Raw genomic sequence first — 18605 nt, forward strand, 5'->3', positions numbered from 1 at the left:
CCGCCCCCTTCACCAAAATGGCCGTGCATACCCTTATGGAGGCTTTCAGAGACCTCCTGGGGGCTGGGGAGGGCAGAAATGAGCAACAAATGGGCCGTTTTTTGCCCTCCCAGTCCCCAGCAGCACTCTATAAGCCTCCATAAGGCTATGCATGCAAAAAAAATTAAACAAAAAACGGGCCCGTTTTCGCGAAAAACGGACTGGTTTTTTGCTCGTTTTTGCCCCCCCCCCGGAGCACTCTGCAAGTCCCCCCAAGGCTATTTATGCCTTTTATTTGAAAAAAAAAACGGGCCCGTTTTAGCAAAAATGGGTCGTTTTGGGGAGGTTTGCAAAGTGCAAAAACTTTTTTTTTTCCTTTTGGAAAGCTCTTTAACTGATTGATGAGAATTACGTGGATCAAATGCTGTGCCAGCAGGAACAAAGTTAGGTGCTGCAGATTGTCAGCGATTTCCTTCTCCAGCACATGGATAAGTATACCTGGAAACATCTACCTACCTACCTACTTACTCTCTCTCTCTCCCTCCCTCCCTACCATATTTCTCCCCCTCTCTCTCTGTATCCCTCTATGTACCTACCTACCTACTCTCTTTCTCTCCCTACCTATCTACTGTATTTCTCTTTCTCTCTCTTTCTATTTCTCTCTCTATATCTCTCTACCTACCTACTCTCTCTCTCTCCATACTGTATTGCTCTCTCTCCCTCTCCCTACCTACCCCCTCTCTCCCTACCTACCTACTATATTTCTCCCTACCTATCTACTGTATTTCTCTCTCTCTCCCTCCCTACCATATTTCTCCCTCTCTCTCCGTATCCCTCTATCTACTTACCTACCTAATCTCTTTCTCTCCCTCCCTCCCTATCTATTGTATTTCCCTCCCTCCCTCCCTACCTCCCTACTCTTTCTCTCCCTATTTACTGTATTTCTCTCTCTATATATATTTCTCTCTCTCTATCCCTCTACCTACCTACTCTATCTCTCTCCATACCTTCCTACTGTATTTCTCTCTGTCCCTCTACCTACCTACCTACCTACCTACTCTCTTTCTCTCCCTACCTATTTACTGTATTTCTCTCTCTCTTTCTATTTCTCTCTCTAAACCTCTACCTACCTACTCTCTCTCTCCATACCTACCTACTGTATTTCTCTCTCTCCCTCTCCCTCTATCTGTATTTCTCCCTCTCTCTATCCCTCTATCTACCTACCTATCTACTCTCTCTCTCTCTTCCTACCTATCTACTGTATCTCTCTTTCTATTTCTCTCTCTCTATCCCTCTACCTACCTACCTACCTACCTACCTACCTACCTACCTACCTACCTACACACACTCTCTCTCTCCCTCCCTCCCTACTGTATTTCTCTCTCTCTCTCTCTCTCTCTCTCTCTCTCTCTCTCTCTCTCTCTCCCTCCCTCCCTCCCTCCCTCCCTCCCTCCATCTACCTACCTACTTTTTTTAAAATTTGCCTCTTCAAAACCTTGGTGTGTCTTATACTGTGGTACGTCTTATACTCCAAAAAATACGGTATGTGCTAGTTGTTCATGATTCCAGGAGGCGGTGCTCATCTCGTTTCAAAGCTGAAGAGCCAGCGCTGTCTGAAGACGTCTCCGTGGTCATGTGGCTGGCATGACTAAATGCCAAAGGCGCACAGAACGCTGTTACTTTCCCACCAAAGATGGTTCCTATTTTTCTACTTGCATTTTTACATGCTTTTGAACTGCTAGGTTGGCAGAAGCTGGGACAAGTATTGGGAGCTCATTCCGTTACACAGCGCTAGGGATTCAAACCGCCGAACTGCCAACCTTTCTGATCAACAAGCTCAGCGTCTTAGCCACTAAGACACCTATTAAGTACTTACTTATGCACTATTGTTCTTCTCTTCTTCTTACTTCTTTTTACCACTTTGGGTGTTGAGGGGGGTACATAGTTCTGACTCTTGCTCTTCTGGCACCCTCAACCACTGTTAATTGATGTTGTTGTAGTGTATCTTTGATGTTGTGTCTCCATCTTTTTCTGGGTCTGCCTCATGTCCTTCGAATTTCTCCTCTTTTTGTATATATCTCATATGGTATGGAATCCCCCGACATCCTCCCCAGGTGAGCTAACCACTTTATTTGCTGTTTTTGTATGTATTTGTATGCATACAACCTCCAAAATGTTTCATATAGAATTTAGCATGTTTTTATTGTTTGGGGTAAATGCCGATATATTGCTAATATAGGAACAAAATCTTTTTCTATTGTATCAAAAAAATCTTCTAGACTTGCTGTATTTGCTTTTGCTCAAAAAGTTCAGAATTAACAAAGGCTAATCTGACGTGGATGTGATGGCTCAGTGGCTCAGATGCTGATAAAGGTCAGCAGTTTGGCGGTTCGAATCCCTAGTGCTGCATAACGGAGTGAGCTCCCATTACTTGTCCCAGCTTCTGCCAACCTAGCAGTTCAAAAACATGTAAAAAATGCAAGTAGAAAAATAGGAACCATCTTTGGTGGGAAGTTAACAGTGTTCTGTGCACCTTCGGCATTTAGTCATGCCCACATGAACACTGAGGGATTTTGGACAGCGCTGGCCCTTCGGCTTTGAAACGGAGATGATCACCGCCTCCTAGAGTCGGGAACAACTAGCACATATGTGTGAAGGGAACCTTTACCTTTACCTAAACTGATGTACAGAGATTTAATTAACATATGAGACCTGATAAGGGTGGGTAGATAGTCGCCACTATTGCAAATATGAGACCTGACTCTATGTTTAATACATTCAACAGAAATTTATTTGATAGTGTTTTTAGAGTTGTGAAATGGAGTAGGTGTTGTAGTTTAACAATACAGGAAGTCCTCAACTTACAACAGTTCATTTAGTGGTCGGTTAAAACGGCACTGAAAAAAGTGACATGACCCCTTTTCACAGTTACAACTTTGTAGCATCCCCTTGATCATATGATCAAAATTCAGAATCTTGACAACTGGTTCATATTTATGACCATTGCTGTGTCTCAAGGTCACGTGATCCTCTTTTGCGACCTTCTGACCAGCAAACTCAATGGGGAAGCCAGATTCACTTAACAAATGGGTTACTAACTTATCCATTGTAGTGATTCACTTAACAACCGTGGCAAGAAAAGTTGTAAAATGGGGCAAAGTTCACTTAACAAATATCTAAATTGGCAATAGAAATTTTGGGCTCAAATGTGGTCGTAAGTCAAGGACTACCTGCATTCAGAAATGCTTTCAGACTATTAATCTTACCAGTGCCAAAACTTTCTTCTCCACAGAGAGAGCATCGACCAGAATCCATCAGATTTGAGAAGAACCTCCAACCTGCCGGTGTTTCATATACAGGTACTTTCATTGATTTTGCAACCCTAAAAAAAGCATTACACAACATATTTTATTGATATACTATAGTTTTTTGAATATATGGATATAGAATTATTTAAATGCACTCATTTTAAGTAAAGCCATGGATTAAAAACTGGATTCAAGTTCTGGCCACAACAACCAATCAAGTGCCACTTAGTACAGTTGTTTAAAAGAAGTATTTATACCACTTTATAAGGCCTTGGTAAGGCCACACTTGGAATACTGCATTCAGTTCTGGTCACCACGATGTAAAAAAGATGTGGAGACTCTAGAAAGAGTGCAGAGAAGAGCAACAAAGAAGATTAGGGGACTGGAGACTAAAACATATGAAGAACGGTTGCAGGAACTGGGTATGTTTAGCTTAAGAGAAAGAAGGACTAGGGGAGACATGATAGCAGTGTTCCAATATCTCAGGGGTTGCCACAAAGAAGAGGGAGTCAAACTATTCTCCAAGGCACCTGAGGGTAGAACAAGAAGCAATGGGTGGAAACTAATCAAGGAGAGAAGCAACTTAGAACTGAGGAGAAATTTCCTGTCAGTTAGAACAATTAATCAGTGGAAAAGCTTGCCTCCAGAAGTTGTGAATGCCCCAACACTGGAAATCTTTAAGAAGATGTTGGATAGCCATTTGTCTGAAACGGTATAGGGTTTCCTGCCTAGGCAGGGGGTTGGACTAGAAGACCTCCAAGGTCCCTTCCAACTCTACTATTGTATTGTATTGTATTATTTCTTAGAAGAACAAAATGCTATATTCCCCTGAAATTTTTTCCCTTCAAACATTTTTCCCAAATAATTTGATGTTTACAAATATTGTAAAGTAGCAGATGTTGTAAAAAGGGACAAGTCAGATTTTCAGTAATTCCCTTTTTTAAATTTTCTGTTCCTTCTTTTTTTCTATTTCAGGTATTTTAATCCTTATTACATTTTCTTTATCTAATTATTTTCTTTATAATGTCTCTCTGTGTGTGTTGGTTATTTCCAGGCTTTCAATTGCATTAAATGAGAATAATCAAATACAGTTAAATTTTACTTAGTTATTCCTCCCCTCTCTCTCCCTCCCTCCCTCTCTTTCTCTCTCTCACACACACAACTTTAACATACAGATACACAGATGAACTGAAATGCCAGCCATTCTCATGTGCCTTTTTGTTATAATCAATATCTCTAGTATATTTTCCTCATTCTTTCACTGGAAGAATCCTTGAAATAATTTCAGCTGTCGTGAAACTCTACATATTGCTTGACTATACAATTCATTTCTAACTTACACAATTTATGATTTACAATGTTTACAACATCAGCAAACCAGGTTGTGACACTGTCAGTACTAGCATTTCAAAGAGCAAGGTTTTATTTTAATGGAAAGTAATTGAAAAACTCCGCTCTATGCCCTTGAAATCAGGATATAATAAATTATGTCCATAATGCATATATATTAGCTGAGGAATTATTTGGAATAAGTACAAATATTTTAACTTTAAATAAGATAATTTAATTTACGTGTAATTAGCTCTGGTACAAGATCTGTATTGTGAGAGAAAATTATGATCATTGATTTAGTGCAACTTGAAATTCAAAATGTTAGCTAGCTATTTCCATCCAGGAAGCTTGTCTTCAAATTAATCTAAGATGAAGTGTGCAGTCCTTTTTGTACCATTTATAATGCCAATAATACCCAATAATTGCAACTTTCAGATGTTTTTCATACACCAAAATAGCTATAATTGCTTGTTACATATGTACAGAAAAACTCACATATTTCCAGAAGAATATATTTTGATCTTGATGAATAAGGCAAATAGCTTGTTGTATCTTTAGAAAATTTTATTTTATTTATTTTGTTATTTTCACAGTGTGTTTACAATAAAAAACAAAAACATTAGCATAAATTTCACAAGTGCTACCATCTCTGGGTTGCAATAATCCAGATGACCGCTAAATAGCGCCAAACCAGTTTACAATAACTTTGCTGCCTTAATGATGATTGTTAAAGATTTGCAGTCCTACAGTAATAAGGAAGTCATACGCCCATCATAACCCTACAGTAATAAGGAAAATATTGTAGAATGAATTTGCTTTATTTTCTTCCCACAGACATAAATTTTCAAACTGTTGCAGCTTTCTGCAGTTTTGGCATTTAATTCTCTAAATCTGAAATGGAGAAGGCAGTCACAGAGAATCCCCAAGCAAACCAGCTAAAATAAATATCCTCCGCCCCCCACAAAAACAAATTCACAAAGTCAGTACAAAAGACATTAGGAGTGAAACATGAAAGTAGTATCTATTCAAAATAAATATTATAAACTTGACTTACAATGCCTTGCCACTTTCAAATCTCTTGTTTGTTGAGTATTACTATAGCAATATGGTTAACACATTAACAAACAAAATTAACTTCAGATCAGTGGTGGGTTGGAGCGGTACGCCCCGGTACAGGTGTACTGGAGCCAGCCCGGAGCACCGGATACCGTTCCGGTATGATGCTCCGGAGCGCCCGTCTGCCCACCCTCGCTCCTTACCTGTGCTTTAAGCTTTTGGCGCTTGCGCGCATGGTGCATACGGCACCTGTGTGATGCTCCGCCGAGTAGCTGGAGCATCACGGAGGCTTGCAGAAGTGTCGCAGGCAAGTACGATGCATGCGCACGCCGCGTGTGTGTGCACGCAAGCCGCACATGTGCATGTGAGTGACACCGGAGCCATTCCAACCATAGCGGTTGGAACAGAATCCGGAACCCACCACTGCTTCAGGTAATCCTCAACTTACGACCACAACTGAGCCCAAAATTTATGTTGCTAAGTGCGAAATTTGTTAAATGAATTTTGCCCATTTTTGACTCTTTTTGCCACAGTGGTTAAGTTAGTAACATGGTTGTTAAGTGAATCTGGCTTCCCCATTGCCTTTGCTTGTTGGAAGCCTGAAAAAGTTGATCACATGACCTGCAATGGTCATAAATATGACTCAGTTGCCAAGATATGAATTTTGTTCAGGTGACAATGGGGATGCTGCAATGGTTGTAACTGTGAAAAACGGTCATAAGCACTTTTTCAGTGCCTTTGTAACTTCAAACAGTCACTAAATGAACTGTTGTAAGTCGAGGACTACCTATACATTATGTTCTAGGGAACCAAGCCAGTGTGGCATTCAAAAATTGTGACAGAAAACATCCAACATTCCCATTCCTTACAATATCATAGATTATCCTTCTGAACAGATGGGAATACATTTTTAATAGATAAGATCTCTGGAACTACAGAGAGAAATATATTGTCTGAGTTTTTTCATGGTTAGAATGTGATGGTTCATCAAATTAACTATGATTTGTTAAACTACTCACCCCTGATAAGTTGCTGTTACAGTATAAAATATCAAATTAAAATTGTTAGAGGATAATATTATCCTCTTTTATGGTATATTAGGCAACCTATGGCCTGTTAGGTCATCCTTTCAGAGTTATTTCCTTAACAGAGAAATAAAATGAGAGCGCAAAAAAAGCAGTGGGCATGGAAACAATGTCCAACTTCTTGAAGGTTTCCCCACTGAGGGTTCCAAAAGGAAACTCAGTGAGAAGCCTGCAAGAAGTTGGGCATTGCTTCCATTTCTGATGCTCTTTTGAACCTTCATGGTTCTTAGAAATCCTTCTTTAGAAGATTAGCAATCTTCTTCTCTCCCTTCCTTATCCCTCTTATCTTCCTCCCTCCCTCTCACTCTCTTTCTCTTCCTCCTTAGAATTCCTGCCATCTTTTCCATTTACTTTGTCTATGGTAAGCTTCTAGGGAGAAAATAAATGGGAAAATCAGCAAAATGTTGCAGGCTGAAGGCCAGCAGTCAGGTAAGTCGCTGCTGCTTTGTGGGGAAGGGAGAAAGGAGGTGCGTTGGGGTGTGATCCAGCAATTGTACATGGCACTATATAAGGAGTGGTGAGGGTCAGGGAGGATATACAAGGATGTACAGGATGTACCACATGGTTGAGGAAGGTGCCGGGGGCGGGAGGAATATGAATTGGGGAAATGTACAGGGCTGTTATAGGCCAGAAAAGGTACAATGGGTTCCTTTCTCCCCGTTTCTCTTTCCTTCCCTATTCTTCCTTTCCTTTTTTAATTTCTTCCTCTCTTTCCCTTTTCCTCCCTTCCTATTCTGTACATTAGCCCATTTGAACTACCTTGTTCCCCTATGATACATTATTTTGCCCTGTTAAATGACATGGCAATGAGAGTTTTAGTAGTATACAGATAAATCAGTGTGGGTTGCTAATTTTTTTACTACCGGGTTTGGGCGTGCTCACTCGTGCAAGAAGCATGCGCAGAAGCGTCTGGGCGGGGCCTCCCGCCACCGCTACTGCCGGTTCTCCTGATCCGGGCCGAACCAAGAGCCACCCACCTCTGAGATAAATGTGTAAGGAGACCTGTGAAATTAAAAAAATGATTTGAAAGAAAAAGCCAGCTAATTTTACTGGGCCAAGAAATGGAAAATGTTAAAAACAGTTTAGTCAAAGAAATGTACTTATCTTCAAATGTACTTAACCCTCAAAGTTTCAACTGTTTCATCTTCGGTCAAAAGGAGTGTAATACAGAAGATTTAAGAGAGTTTTATGTGATGTGTTCCATGAACGGAATGGGAGTATAGCCAAGAACATCTATGAGAACGGTACTGGACCATGATAAGGCATTTGACAATTTTTGCAGCCTGCATATTTTTAAAATAGAAAGTACTCCAAAAGTTACTGACGTTACTATAGAATTCAGTGGAGGTTTTACCTCAAAGTATATGCAAAGACAGCAGCTTATTTTGTCAAACTTTGCAATAATGTGTAAGCCAAGACACAAACCACAAAAATGCTATCTTGTATGGAGAAATCGGATGGTAATTTTCTCTGTTGTTCTGGAGATCTTATCTAAGATTTCTCATTTTTTTTAAAAAGAAACACCAACTCTTTTCCTTTCTACTTGAAGCGTTAATCCCCGGACCTTGTACTTTTCATATGATCCTAACAGTAAAAAAGTGGCAGGTCTATGAAATACATGTTTGGTTTCTGGATATTTTCACTCTGCAGGCACTGACTTCCCTTAAAAGGCATCAAGTGTATATACCAAGAGTAGAACCAAGCAACTGCCAATATCCCATATATGGTAAGCACTGCAGCTGCTACTCCCATTATTTTGGATTTATGTGCAAAAAAATAAGATAAATAAAACTCTGGAACTGCAGCTTTGACCCAGCCAACAGATAAAAAGGATGCTTCAGAAAGATAAGGAACAAAATGACTAAATGGCCTTCTTGGATAAATTATTACAGAACTGGAAGAGAGTTCAGTAAAACAGTGCTTTTCCAATATCTTTCTTACATGTCTACTGATGGCTCAGCTAATTCAGACTTACTTGTAAACAAAGCCACATGCTGTCTGTAGAATCCTAGTTGTTTAGGAGAACCAGATATAGGCTGCAGAAATCTGAATGATTGTTAGAAGGCAAGGGAGGGCTCGTTTCTTTCTCTATATTTTTTGTTGCCATTTAATAGTTGGCTGGATTTTCAGAGCCCAGACCAAATAACCTGCACATTTTTAATGCAGCATATCCATTACTTCGATTAAAGAAATCTTACTTTATTTTATAAATTGCATCCACGACACTGCAAATAAATCTATTTGTTCAGTTAAAATATTCACTACTTTGAAAGATTCCCTGACTTCTAATGCAGGGGTCCTCATCCTCCGATCCGTGGACTGGCTACAAGTCCGGGGCATGCCAGAAACTGGGCCACGCAAACAAGCGAAGCCCCAGCCACAGAATGCAAGTTGCACACAAAACTAGGTCCCCTCCAGTCCGTGGAAAAAGATCTCTCCACAGAACCAGTCCCAGGTGTCCAAAAGTTTGGGGGCCACTGTTCTAGTATATTTCAATAAGCATTTCTCTATTTTATTTCATGCATATGATCCATCTGTCTCACCAAAGCAACTCTGGGTAGCAAAATATTTCAAATTTTAAAACAGTGACATCAATAATTATAAGAACATGCATCACATAATCAAAACTAAAACCTCAGAATAATAACAAATCCCAGGGGCTGCACTTACTTTCCAACCTCCATACCAGAGCACTGCCAAGTCCTGAAAGCTTTCTGAAGGCCAGCAGATAAGGGGCCGTTCTGATCTTGGGTGGAAAGGTGTTCCAGAGGGCAGATGTCATAACAGAAAAGAAACACTTCCTATATCCCGCAATACGTCGTTTAATTTAATTGAGGGAACTGAAGCACACCACTGCTGCCAGATATAATAAGGCAGATAATGGCAATTGGACAGAGACAGTCCTTCAAGTATCTTGGCCCCATGCCTTTATAGGTAACCACCAGTGCCTTTTGTTTGTTTCAACACAAACCCATTATGGTTGAATAAAGTGAACCCCCTGCATAGTAAAAAAAAATGTAACCATTCACAAGCAGTTTGAAACCAATCTATATTACAATTTTGCTACCTGCAGATCTTTGCTCACACCTGAGTTTTGTTGATTGCTTGTAAATCTAGTGGTCACAAGGGAATTTCATGAGCACATTGATTCTTTCACTTTCTAGATGACCAACCAAGAATGCAAGATGGAACATACAAGCAGTGTCCCACATCCTGAGATGTCATCAGTCATGGAAGATGAGAAGAATGAAAAGCTCCTTACTCCTGGAAATTAATAAATCACTTCTCTCTCCCAGTGCTATGCAGAAAAAAACGAACAGATCTTTTAGAAAGAAATGATGCACCTCCCTCTTTCCAGGTATTTTTCCCCAGTTGTAGGAAATTTCCAACAGCAGAAATGAAAGAAAAGCATTTGGGGGGAAGAGACTGCAAGGAAGTCTATTGCCTCTTCCTAGGCCCCTCTACTTTTCAAACTGAATTCATACACCCTTGTGGTTCTTTTTTCTAGCCAATTAAATCTGTGTTGACAATGAACTATTATAATTTATACCAGCTTTCCTAGGGATTCCCTGAAGTATTTATTGCTTGCTAATAGTGTATTTTCAGAATAATTCATTTGGCTAGTTCCTGGAATATTTTCAGACATATTTTTCTTCAATTTAGTCCCTGAAGTCACAGAAAATTACAATTGTGCCAAGGCAGCATTCATACAGTGTATTCTCTCTAATTCAAGTCAGATTGTTTTTGCACATTAAATGTTTAAGCAAAAACATGTACCCATCACATGACTTTCTTTTGGAATAAATAACATGCAAAGTAAAGTAATGGAGTACAAAATAATAAGCAAAAGAAACTAAAGGCATGCAAATACAAAAAAATGCATTGCTGGATCTAGTTATGCCAACATAGTTATTATACCTCTCCATATATTCGTTCTACCCACATTTGCATATATTAAACATTATTTATTCACTTTTTCATCTTTGATAGTGGACATTCTAACAAGGTTAGTGTTAGATTGGGTAATGGATAGGCACACGCAGGCTTAACGGTAACAACAGCTCTTTATTAACAACAGCAAGTGAGAACAATCCAGCGAAGGTTGAGTCTGACAGCAGCTCTTGCCAGGAGCTGTCAGACCCTTCGACCAATAGGATTAAACCTCAGTTCCCGCCAGAACAGAGGACCTTGGTGGAAAGCACTGCAGTTAGTACAAGTATCTAACAGTTAGGTTTAGTTTTTTGCCACTTATGTACAGTATAACTCACAATCCTTCATACCATTTTTCCTATCAAATGTAACTTCCTTGGTCTTCGATATATTATTTTTCAAAGGATTAGTTTTTGGCATAACTTACAATGTAATATTTGCTGAAAAACACTGAAGTTTTAACCCTACAAGATGGTAGATATTTATAATGCCTAAAATATATATAAACACATTCACATTCCCAGCAGATATATCTGAAATCTCACAACCATTCTTATATATTTTCCATAAATATTTTAATAACCAAGGGATGTTATATAACTACTCACTGCTCAAGACTGTTCATTAAACATTTTGTTTAGCCTTTTGAGTGCTTTACTTTCATCATATATTGCTCTTACCACATTCAATACCCACCTTCAATTCTATATTTGTGTGCAACATTCCATAATTCAAGACTATCACCTTTTCAAACACTTTCTCTTAAAAAAAAGAGAACTATTCTTCACATTTAAACGCTTTTCAATGACTTGCTGAAGTTCAAAAAACCAGATCTGCACACTCTCTGCAAAGCATAAAGTTGCACAGTACTTTCCAAATTTTGCTCATTGACATCACTCATACCCATATGTGCGCAGCGCAGACCATGATCAGTGTACAAGTAGCGACGGTAAGAGCAATCCACCACTGATTTAATGTAATTATCTGATTCACAAACCACACAATCAATACATTCTTCCAACCTGCTGAACACACACAATTTATCCAACCCGCCCTATACTTGGCCTAATTTAGTTTGTTGCATAAACCATACTAAAAAATTATAAACTTAGGCTTAATATAGTGGCCAGGTTTGTATAATCATTAAACTAAAATTAAGCTATTATGCTTTATAATATTTGAACTGTGTATCTTTAGGAGATTAAAAACAGTATTTTCAGATTATGGCCCTTCATTAGAATTCCTACCATGGGAAGTGGGTTAAATAAATATTTTCCTTCCTTCCTTCCTTCCTTCCTTCCTGCCTTCCTTCCTTCCTCCCTCCCTCCCTCCCTCTGCTTTTCAGTATCAAAGGTTCAGTCTAGGACATGAAGGAAATGAAAAGAGGCCCAGGTCTCAGAGGAAGGCTACTGAATTAAAACTGCTCTAAATTCCCTGGAATTAATAACAAAATGGACCCCGCTGTTTACAAAGCCATTTGATTAGTTTTTGAGAAAAGTCATTAAAAATATTCATTTCAAAACAGTCTTGTCATATCCAAACAGAAAGAAAGGATACTGGGAGGAAAAAAGCAGTGCCAAGTTAGACATGTCTGTGCAAATAATGATAACATGGAAACTTTCTGTTCGGTGGTGGTGGAAGGAAAATATTTTACCCTTAGAAGAAAGGAGAAAAATAATTTTGAGTTCCTCAGAAATTCTGACGACTGAGCTCAATAGTACAATTTGAAAATGAGTTTTCCCAAAGTCACTTCAGCAGAGCTAGTCATCTCAAAACAAAAGTGGAGGGCCATTTTGAATGTTTCCCCTCTGGCATGCAAAAGTCCCAGTTAGTGACACAATTATATAATTGAAGTTAGTGTTTGATTTCTGGATAGGTTTAAAACAGTGGTTCTCAACCTGTGGGTCGGGACCCCTTTGGGGGTCGAACAAACCTTTCACAGGGGTCGCCTAAGACCATCGGAAAACACATATTTTCAAAAAAATACAGAAAACATAAAATAGTTTTAAGGATGGGGGTCACCACAACTTGAGGAACTGTATTAAAGGGTCGCAGCATTAGGAAGGTTGAGACCCACTAGTTTAAAATACAAACTAAGCCCATCAAGCCCCATAGGGAATAAATAGCCCCACTGTGCATGTTCTTTAAGGAAAAATGCAAAATCCGTGCCTCACTGAGAATCAAAAGTTTGGTCACCAAATATTGTTCTGAGCTTATTCTAAGTCTTGAAAAATGGAGGTTGCACAGAGATCACTAGCCAGGGAGAGCCCATCCCTGCCATAAAGTCAAACAAGCTAAAAGCATCAGGCACTGAAGAAAGGGTTGAATAGACTACAGGTGACCCTCGACTTACAACTGTTCATTTAATGACCATGCAAAGTGACAACTGCATTGAAAAAAGTGACTTAGGATCGTTTTTTAGACTTATGACCTTTGCAGCATTCCCATGCCCACGTTATCAAAAATTGGGGGCTTGGCAACCTGTTTATGACAGTTGCAGTGTCCTAGGGGTCATGTAATCACCATTTGTAACCTTCCTTTTTAAAAAAAAAACTTTTTATTTGGTTTATGCAAACTTCACATCTTTGCAACACATTACACTTCTTTTACACATTTGTTGTGATTCTTTTATCTGTACATGTAAGTCTTGTATAACTATAACTTTATATATATGTACATGTATATTATTTCATACATCTTTTTTCTTCATTCTAAATACAACGTTCTATATATTCTATGTATAACAGCCTTCATTACATTTGACTCGTTCTGTATCCCATTTCCTATTATTTATTTGCTACAGTGTATTTCGTATTTCTATCTTTTAATCATTTTCTGGTTTTGTAGTTGTTTTTTAATTTGTTGATCTTTCTTCCTTTCTTTTTTGCTTTCCTCTTTTCTCCCTCTTTCCTCTAGCCCAGGGGTCGGCTTAAACACTCAAAGAGCCATTTGGACCCGTTTCCCACAGAAAAGAAAACACCGGGAGCCACAAAGGTCCTAACCGGAAGCCCCCTGTTCAATTCTGGAGCTAATCGGAAGTTCAGTTCCCCCACCTCCTCCTCCTAGTATGGCGTACCTTTTCCTCTAGCTGTCATAATCGAAAGCCCTATCAATTGCAGAGATAACTGGAAAACCATCCCCTTGCCATAGAGTCTTCTCCTGGCGCACTGTGCCTCTCTCCGCCCACCACCGGAAGTTCCTCTCAAAATTGTGGCGCCTACCGGTGACAGAGCCGCAGCAGAGGGAGGAAAGAGCCACATGCGGCTCCAGAGCCGCAGTTTGCTGACCCTTGCTCTAGCCAATTATACCATAAATCCCATTCAGAGTAATATTCAGATTCTTCTTTCTCTTTTAATTCTTTCATGAGCCTATCGATCTCTGCACATTCCAATATTTTTTTTATTACATTTTCTTCTGTAGGCGTGGAATTTTTTTTCCAGTTTTGTGCAAATGTAATTCTCACTGCCGTGATTATGTGTAGAATTAAGTATCTAATATTTTTTTCATAATTTCCTTTTATAATTCTTAACAGAAATAATTCTTGTTTTAGTTCAATTTGTTGTGCGGTAATGTCCTCCAGCTAATCTTTTATTTTTTTCCAATATTTTTTCGCAGATGCACATGTCCACCACATATGGTAGTATGTTCTATGTTGTTTGTTGCATTTCCAACAGATAGGTGAGCACTCTGGAAACATTTTCGCAATTCTCACTGGTTGGAGATGCCATCTGTAGAACATCTTGTACATGTTCTCTCTATATGCCATTGTCATCATTAATTTATATTTTTTTCCCCAATTTTTTTCCCATTCTGCCAATTCTATAGTATACTCAAAATTTGTCGCCCATGTTATCATCGTTTCTTTCATCGTTTCTTCTTTCATTTTAAATTTTAATAAATAATGATATATTTTTTAAATCAATTTTTATTCGGTTCCCTGTAGAATTTTATCCAATTCTTGTGGCTCCTTATAAAATCCTTCCCTTTCTCTATCTTTTTTACATCTTGTCTGTATTTGTAAATACAGCCACCAGCCTATGTCTATTCCCTCGTCTTTCAATTCTTGCCTTGTTTTTACTCTTTCTTGGTTATCTAATATGTCTTCATATCTTATTATCTTGTTTATGTCTAATATGTTCAGGTATAGCAGAGCTTCCATGATGGATAGCCAGATTGGGATTTTGTTGTAATGTTTTGTTTTGATTTTTAACCATATTTGAAGTAGAGCTTTTCTAATTAAATGTTTTTGGAAATAGCTATGGGTTTTGTCTTTCCCATCCCAGATAAAGGCATGCCAACTGAGTTCCAAATTGTAACCTTCTATTGTTAGTAATCTTCTGATCCAGTCCCTTATCCAGATGAGAGCTGCTGCTTGATAATAAAGCTCCCAATCAGGAAGTCCAAATCCTCCTTTTTCTCAAGTGTCCTGTAACAATTTCAATTTAATTTGTGGTTTTTTTCCTGACCAAATAAATTGTGCAATTAATTTGCTTAAATCTATGAAAAAGTTTTTCCCTAAGCTAATCGGTGCCACTTGAAATAAAAATAAACTTTTTGGTAGGATATTCATTTTAACAATGGCATTTCTTTCCATTAATGATACTTGTAGTTTCCTCCAATTTTCCAAATCTTTCTTAATTTCTGAATCATTATATCATAATTGTCTTCCTTAATTGTTGAGCATTTCCCTGTCAGCCAAATTCCTAAATATTTTACCTTTTTTACTATCTGCATTCCCATGTTTTCCTCTAATTCTTGCTCTTGTTTTTTGGTGAAATTCTTCGTAATGATCTTTGTTTTGTTCTTGCTAATTTTAAGTCCTGCTACCCTACCAATTTCCTCTATTTTTTGGATTAATTTAATTTCTGATTTTAATGGTTCCTCTAATATAAATACTATATCGTCCACGAATGCCTGTTTTCTATTCCTCTTTTTTTATTTTTACCTTTCGTAACCTTCCTAAATGGCTTCCGACAAGTCAGTGGGGAAGCTAGATCCATTTAATGACAGCATGATTCCCACAACAACCGCAGTGATTCATTTTACAATCAGGGCAAAAAAAAAGTCATAAAATGGTGTTCTGATTTGGTCGTAAGTCAAATACCACCTGTATATAACAAAGAGGATTCTTTAAACACTCATGTTTATCAGCAGATCAGATGTTTGTGTCTATTTAGACTTGAGTTCACGCATCATGTAGTTATGATTTGGTTTAAGTCTGCTTTGCTTACAAGAGGCCTGGTGGAGCAGTGGTTAGAATGCAGTACAGATAGTCCTTGACTTACAACAGTTCATTTAGTGACCGTTCAAAGTTACAAAGGCACTGAAAAAAGTGACATGACCCTTTTTCACATGTTGCAGCATCCCCATGGTCATGAGATCAAAATTAAAATGCTTGGCAACTAACTCATATTTATGAAGGTTACAGTGTCCCAGGGTAATGTGAAAACCTTTTGTGACTTTCTGACTAGCAAAGCCAGTGAGGAAACCAGATTCATTTAACAACCATGTTATTAACTTAAGAACTGCAGTGGTTCACTGAACAACTGTGGCAAAAAATGTTCATTAAATGGGGCAAGACTCATTTCACAAATGTCTCGCTTAGCAACCTAAATTTTGGGCTCAATTGTGATCGTCAGTTGAGGACTACCTATATTGCAGGGCTAACTCACTGCTCGTTCCCAGGATTTCGATCCTGACTGGCTCAAAGTTGATTCAGCCTTCCACCCTTCCGAGGTCAGTAAAATGAGGACCCGGGTTGTTGCAGGCAATATGCTGACTTTGTAAACCACTTAGAGAGGGCTGCAAAGCACCATGAAACGGATATAAGTCTAAGTACTATTGCTATTGTTGCCTACTAGTCAAAATTGGTTGGTTTAATGTAATAGGTTAAGCAAACAGTGAAAGCTTATACTGGCTCACACTACATGCTTGGCTGGGAGTGACAATTTTTTTCCAGCTGAGAGCTATGCTTGGCCTTTGAATGATCTGTCAAGGACTGCATTCCAAAAAGGTACAGGTAGTCCTCAACTTACAGCAGTTCATTTAGTGAACGTTCAAAGTTACAAAGTGAAAAAGTGACCTACCACCATTTTTCACATGACTATTGCAACATCCCCATGATCACATGATTAAAATTAAGATATTTGGCAACTAACTCACATTTACGACGGTTGCAGTGTCCCAGGGTCATGGGATCCCCTTCTGCGACCTTCGGGCAAGCAAAGTCAACGGGGAAGCCAATTTCACTTAAAAACAGTATTACTAACTTAACAACTGCAGTGATTCGCTGAACAACTGTGACAAGAATGGTCGTAAAATGGGGCAAAACTCAGTTAACAAATGTCTTGCTTAATAACAGAAATTTTGGGCTCAAATGTGGTTGTAGGTCAAGGGCTATCTGTAGTCAATAATTCAAAGTCACACACTAAATTCAATTTTATATCATTTATATTAAAATTTTAATTACCGGTATTAATATTTTTTTTAAAAAATAAAGATATCAAAAGCAGTAATCGGTATTTGAAACATCATTCCCATGGCTTCTTCAAATCAGGAAGAGTGAGTGATGTGGGAAAACAGCTAGAAAATTCAAGCATTTAAACAAAGATTTGTAATTTGGTAGCAATTTTCCTGAAACAAAGGTGTTTTGCTCATAGCTTCTACTTTCTATTATGTGGAAGTGCACACACATGCACTACACAACAACAATAGCTTTCAATTGTATAACTCCTCTGGAAAATATTTTCTGAAATACACAAGGGTTTAATAGAGATTATTCTGGTTCATGAAGTCAGTGTCTCTGCAATTAACAGTACACATTATATACTTAACTCAGAAATGGTCAATTTGTGGTCCTCCACATATCATAATGAAATATAACTCCTAGCAGTCCTGATCAGAAAGCTTAATAGTGTGAGAAGCTGAAGCTGAATTTCAGAGATACATATCTGGAAAAATAAAAATATCTGGCAAGCCAGGACAGTAACATCCCACCCCAAATGAATGGGGCTATTTTGAGACATACCATAGATTGGAAAAAATATTTTGCTATATTTTGATTGCGTTTAGACAACTGTTTTATGAGTGTCCTAAACTAGGTGAAAATAAAACAGGAGAAAAACCATCTCTTGGTGGTTAGTTGATGACATTTAGTTACAGAATTTCTGAACTGCAACCAAGGGATTGGGAGTTGAATACAGCAGTAAATTCCTTATCCAGGTCCAGTTATATAATGATACCAGTGAAATTTGTCTCCTACCTATCCAAGGCAGTGCTGGTAGGCATACTCCTACCAAACCCTCGCAAAGCCATCTGATGAAAATATGGAATGCAATGGAGATTTGCTGCAATAATGGCCAGGGAATCAGAAGGGTTAACAAAAAATCCATTTTGACCCAGAATCATGTAACGGTCCTGAAAGAGAAAATAAAATATATTGAGTAGGGAAAGGGGAAATGAATCAGTAAAGAAGAACATCTGCAGTGCTTGTGCAAAAAGAGCTGGGTTCTCCCTTTTTTCAATTTGCACTCTAGCAAGAGGGAGACCCAAAATTGCTATTTGGCTTTAGTCTGTTTCATACGGTAGTACTCAGCTACATGGCTTGATCTAAAGCTCATGGAGAAGTTTAATTTGGTTGAATAAACTATGAAAAAATATATAATAGCTTGTGACTCCAAAGTTTCATATTCTTTTTTCCTGGAAATACACTCTCTTGAAGAATAGTAACATTTCCCCATTAAGCTTGATTAAAAAGCAAAGAAGGAAGGAAGGAAGAATAGGAGGAGGGAGGACAGGAGGAGGAAGGAGATATCTTTTATCATTCTTCCTTCATTGGGAACTGCAAAATCAATTTTGAACTTTTAATTCTTATTTGTATCTTATAACAAAGCATAATGTTATCAACTGTTTTCTT

General features: G+C 38.4%; 1 protein-coding gene across 1 annotated transcript in view; it reads right to left on the reverse strand.

The window, feature by feature from the left end:
* PGM5 (phosphoglucomutase 5) overlaps nt 1–18605 on the reverse strand; it is a 70991-nt gene that overhangs the window by 28394 nt on the left and 23992 nt on the right. The window contains exons 6-7 of the mRNA XM_081941098.1: nt 17952–18106; nt 3246–3361 (exon numbers count right to left, since the gene is read on the reverse strand). Coding sequence (XP_081797224.1) covers nt 3246–3361; nt 17952–18106 — 271 coding nt within the window. The remainder of the gene's footprint in view (nt 1–3245; nt 3362–17951; nt 18107–18605) is intronic.

This window comes from Natrix helvetica, assembly GCF_964273705.1.
Source record: "Natrix helvetica genome assembly, chromosome: 2".
Classification (NCBI taxonomy): domain Eukaryota; kingdom Metazoa; phylum Chordata; class Lepidosauria; order Squamata; family Natricidae; genus Natrix; species Natrix helvetica.